At 37.5% G+C, this 4371-nt stretch overlaps 1 protein-coding gene across 1 annotated transcript; it reads right to left on the bottom strand.

Moving 5' to 3' along the window:
• Positions 1 to 1512: 1512 nt before the first annotated feature.
• LOC133635661 (protein S100-A6-like) lies at positions 1513 to 2495 on the bottom strand. Its single transcript, XM_062028903.1, has 3 exons — positions 2419 to 2495; positions 2156 to 2317; positions 1513 to 2046 (listed from the first exon to the last, which is right to left on the bottom strand). Exons 2-3 carry the CDS (start codon positions 2285 to 2287, stop codon positions 1801 to 1803), a joined length of 378 nt encoding a protein of 125 aa, XP_061884887.1. The 5' UTR covers positions 2288 to 2317; positions 2419 to 2495; the 3' UTR covers positions 1513 to 1800.
• Between the last annotated feature and the right edge of the window lie 1876 nt (positions 2496 to 4371).

Genomic DNA, 4371 nt, shown 5'->3' with positions numbered 1-4371 from the left:
GAAGAGTCTGGAATGACCAACCTTTAACTTTTTTTTTTAACATCAAAAGGTGTCAGCATATATGACATAATAAGACATGAGATATGATAAGGCATGAACTAATGTGAGATATAATATGGAATATGTGACGGGACATAATATCATAGGTAATGAACTTTCAATAAGCAGCCCTCAGGTTACAAACTAACTCCATTCCTACGACTGCAATATAAGTCTAAACTGTATTTATTTATTTGAATTAGGACAATGCATATTCATCAAAATAGAGCAACAATGTAAATATGCCAGAGTTAGCACAAAAGCTAATTTTCATCCGTTGTCCTAAGGCAGGTTAATACAGTAAACATTCAACCGGTCATGATACAAGAGAATACATCAATCACAATACATTACACATTACAAGCATACCATAAGCACAGACCATGGACAAAAAAAATAAAAAAAACAACCAACAAAAAAAACATGTGAATAATCTAATAGTGTGTGCATGTCTGATTAGTTTTCAACCACTGTTTCAGTGCAGTTTTAAATGTTAAATAGGTGTCACAGTTTCTGACATGGGCTGGCAGCCTGTTCCATGATTGTGTGCCTCTGATAGACCCCACCAAAAAAACTAAACTTGTTCCTAAATCAACATGTAAGTCACTCACATTGAACACAGAACACACAAGGACATAAAAAATAGCGCAATAAAAAGATGAAATGTTAAAATCAAAAGACAAAGTAATACAAGAAGAGAACAACTCCTTACTTGTATCCTCGCGGTTGTCTTGCACACTGCAAGGTTGCTGCAAGGGAGGGAGAAACGTAGGCTTATTGGGAGGAGGAAGTCTCAATAAGATATTTAATACGTCACATACGTATCACATGTGGCTTTAACGTAAACACAGACAAGAGGCCAAACAAAATCCATTTACCACATTAGCAATGTATAGAGTGTATTTCTTTAAAGTTAAGACTAGTTTAAAGTTATCTTGATTGAAAAGTACAGTGCTTTTCCTTAAAAAATAAGGACATTTCAATGTGACCCCAAACTTTTGAACGGTAGTATATATATATACATGTATATATATATATATATATAATGGTCTATTAATATAATAAATCTAGAGCTAAATCTTCTCCTGGTGTCTGTTGCCGTCACCTCCCCTAGTCGAACCATAACACCCACTTGGGAATAGATTTTCTTCCATGTGGCCCCTTCGCTAAAATGAGTTTGACACCCCTGCTCTAAGGCCTACAATGAGTTGGGATCATGATATTTTTTATTAGAATAATGTTATACTTATAACACATGACCTAAACTAAGATGAGATGATTTAATACTGTATGAAAGGGTCAAGTGGTAGAAAATGGATGGATGGATGGATGGATGGATGGATGAAATGACATAACATGACGTAAAATGAGATTAGATTATATCATATAGACTGGAATAGAACAGCTGGATTGTAATTGTACTCAAAGAAATACAACAAGGTTGATTTTCAGTACAACCATCCAAAAGCAGACATGCAATGCAGACTGATAGGTCGCCTCCTATAAAAAAAGGTAGGAAAGGGTAAACATGCAGACGATCCCATGAATCTTGTTTTGGCAGTGGCGTTTTGCCGATCAAAGTCTTTTTTCAGTCGAATGGTAAATAAAGAGACAGGATTACACTTAATATAAGTTTTCATTGCTTTATTCAAAAAAAAAAAAAAAAAAATTGACGTCATGCCAAGGTTGCGTACAAAGTGTCATAATTACATGTTAATGGCGGATCCACACATGACAGTTTGAGAGAAATCATAAGATAGATCATTCATCATCTTCATCATCACTGCCCTTGCCGTGTCCCCCTCTTCTCCCCCCCTTTCCCTTGCCTCCTTTTCCACCCCGACCCCCTTTGCCCCCTTTGCCTCCACGCCGGCCTCCGCGCTTTTTGCGGGACTTTGTAGCCAGCAAGCCGATGCATTTGATGAACTCCTGGAAGTCGAGCTGGTTGTCTGCGTTCTTGTCCAGTTGACCAAAGACCTCAGTGACCTCGGCCATATCGAGTTTGTCCTGTGAAACACGACACTTAGAGCCGGTGGCAATTGTACGGAACGACCTGCACTTGCGTTCTGCGTGGACAATGTGCTTTTTTTTTCTTTTTTTTTTCTTTGTCACTCACCTCAAGGTCACTTCCCTTGAGACCCTCCTCCACCAGTTTCTCCAACTCCGTCGTGCTCAAAAGGTCGTCCTCGCCGCTGTACTCATTGAAGAGATCTATCAGTGTCTCCATGGCTTCCATTACGTCCTTCATGGCTGCTCGAGGTGGGTTATTGATCTGTTGCTGTTAATTGGAGAGAGAAGTTAACGACACAGTTAGAGTTATGAGTGGATAGATGAATAGAAAACTATCATAGATAGAAAAGAGAAGGATACAATACTCACAGTAAATGTAAGAGGTGCAGCGAGATCTTCTCTGACTCTCCAACAACGCGTGATGCATCCAAGTGAAGGCAAAGCCTCCTCTTATACTGGTGACATCCTCTCTAATTAGCGCGCATGCGCATGTACACACGCACCAAAAAATTATTCATCACGCAAAAATAGTCTCACACTACACCCAGACAGGTTTCACCGGCGCTGTTGTGCCTCTGTTTGGTTTGACGAGCATGAGACAATACATTCCTGCAATGTATTGCTTTACTTTGGCGTGTACTACACCCTTTTTCTGACAACTTTTATAAAGGTCTCCTATTTACCTTGTTCTGTACAATGCACAAAAATGTCTTCTTTTTGTTTAACTAGGCTGACCATATTCTGAAACCCCAAAAAGAGGCCAAGGTGAAAATTTGCCAATGATACTCGAACGTGCCTTATAAATAATATATTTATTTAAATAAAGCATTTTTTTCTCCTCTGTTGACAGCAGTGTTGGCGCTAGGAATTTTCCAAATGGGGTACCAGGGACCCCATCAAGTCATAAAAATGGGGTCCCACAGTAAATATTTGGGGTCCCACTTTTTTGTAAGCGTTTTGAAAAAAAATTATAAACGTATGCATTATCCTATTATATCTCACATTCTATATTGTGTTTTGGAAAAAGGTTGTCATAAACGTTACTTAATTCATACAAAAAAATAAATAAATAAAAAAATTTGTATACATATGTAAATGAATTCAGTTATAAACATTCATTTACTTTCTTCTTTCCTTCATGGATCTGAACTTTACCACTGCTGGTAGTTTTTTCTATGTTTTTATTGAATAAGTTGTAGGTGTATTTATTTCAGTATAAAAGTGTAAAAAGTGTTTTGCTTCGGTCATGAAATGATGATAATGGTGTGCCAGGGCATACATACATTTTATATTTAACGCTTACATCTCTGGAGTCTACATCAACTTCAGATTAAAGGCCTACTGAAATGAAATGTTCTTATTTAAACGGGGATAGCAGGTCCATTCTATGTGTCATACTTGATCATTTTGCGATATTGCCATATTTTTGCTGAAAGGATTTAGTAGAGAACATTGACGATAAAGTTCGCAACTTTTGGTCGCTGATAAAAAAGCCTTGCCTGTACCGGAAGTAGCGTGACGTCACAGGTTGTGGGGCTCCTCACATCTGCACATTGTTTACAATCATGGCCACCAGCAGCGAGAGCGATTCGGACCGAGAAAGCGACGATTACTCCATTAATTTGAGCGAGGATGAAAGATTTGTGGATGAGGAAAGTGAGAGTGAAGGATTAGAGGGCAGTGGAAGCGATTCAAGAGACTACTCCAATTGTTTAGCTGACTATTTGTATATGTGTGTGGCATTGCATTAGTGTTTTACAAGAATAAATAAATACAAACAGAATAATGCCACGTACACCATCTGATGTGTGGAGACATTTCACCCCAACCAATGTAGGCGGAAAGACTGTGTACATTTGCAAATACTGTGCAAAGAGCTACTTCAAAATGCCACAAAGATGCAGCAGCATATAGACAAGTGCCCAATAATATATAATTATTGTAATTTCCCATTAATTCCCATATATTCCCATTAATTCCCATGGACGGTGTCCAACTTTGAATAATCAAAAAATTGTCAATATTTCCAAACTTCCCGAGCCATAAGTACTCCTCATTTTTTTAAATGGGGAAAAACACAAAATGTGCTATGTTTTACAAAGAAAAAACGAGTTGCAAAGTGGAATATTTGGAATTAGGTCATTATAGTCTTGACGAGGTAAATAAATGATTCATCATTGTTTTTTTGTTATTCATATTAAGCACACTTTTGAATATGGACGATTCATGCTTAATCACAGGTTATTACTCGCTTGCAAAATTCAAATTTATTTAAAAAAATAGCCCAATATTTGGACATACATGCAATATCATTGTCAGAAT

This window comes from Entelurus aequoreus, linkage group LG20, assembly GCF_033978785.1.
Source record: "Entelurus aequoreus isolate RoL-2023_Sb linkage group LG20, RoL_Eaeq_v1.1, whole genome shotgun sequence".
Classification (NCBI taxonomy): Eukaryota; Metazoa; Chordata; class Actinopteri; order Syngnathiformes; family Syngnathidae; genus Entelurus; species Entelurus aequoreus.
The sequence above is the reverse complement of the archived record's forward strand: the minus strand, read 5'-3'. Positions and strand labels throughout refer to the sequence as shown.

What these genes read in the sequence shown, in the direction of transcription:
- LOC133635661 (XM_062028903.1), bottom strand. Translation starts at nt 2,287, where the DNA reads ATGAAGGACGTAATGGAAGCCATGGAGACACTGATAGATCTCTTCAAT. An exon ending in TCAAGGGAAGTGACCTTGAG is followed by an intron (nt 2,047 to 2,155) that starts GTGAGTGACAAA and finishes CGTGTTTCACAG; the next exon opens with GACAAACTCGATATGGCCGA.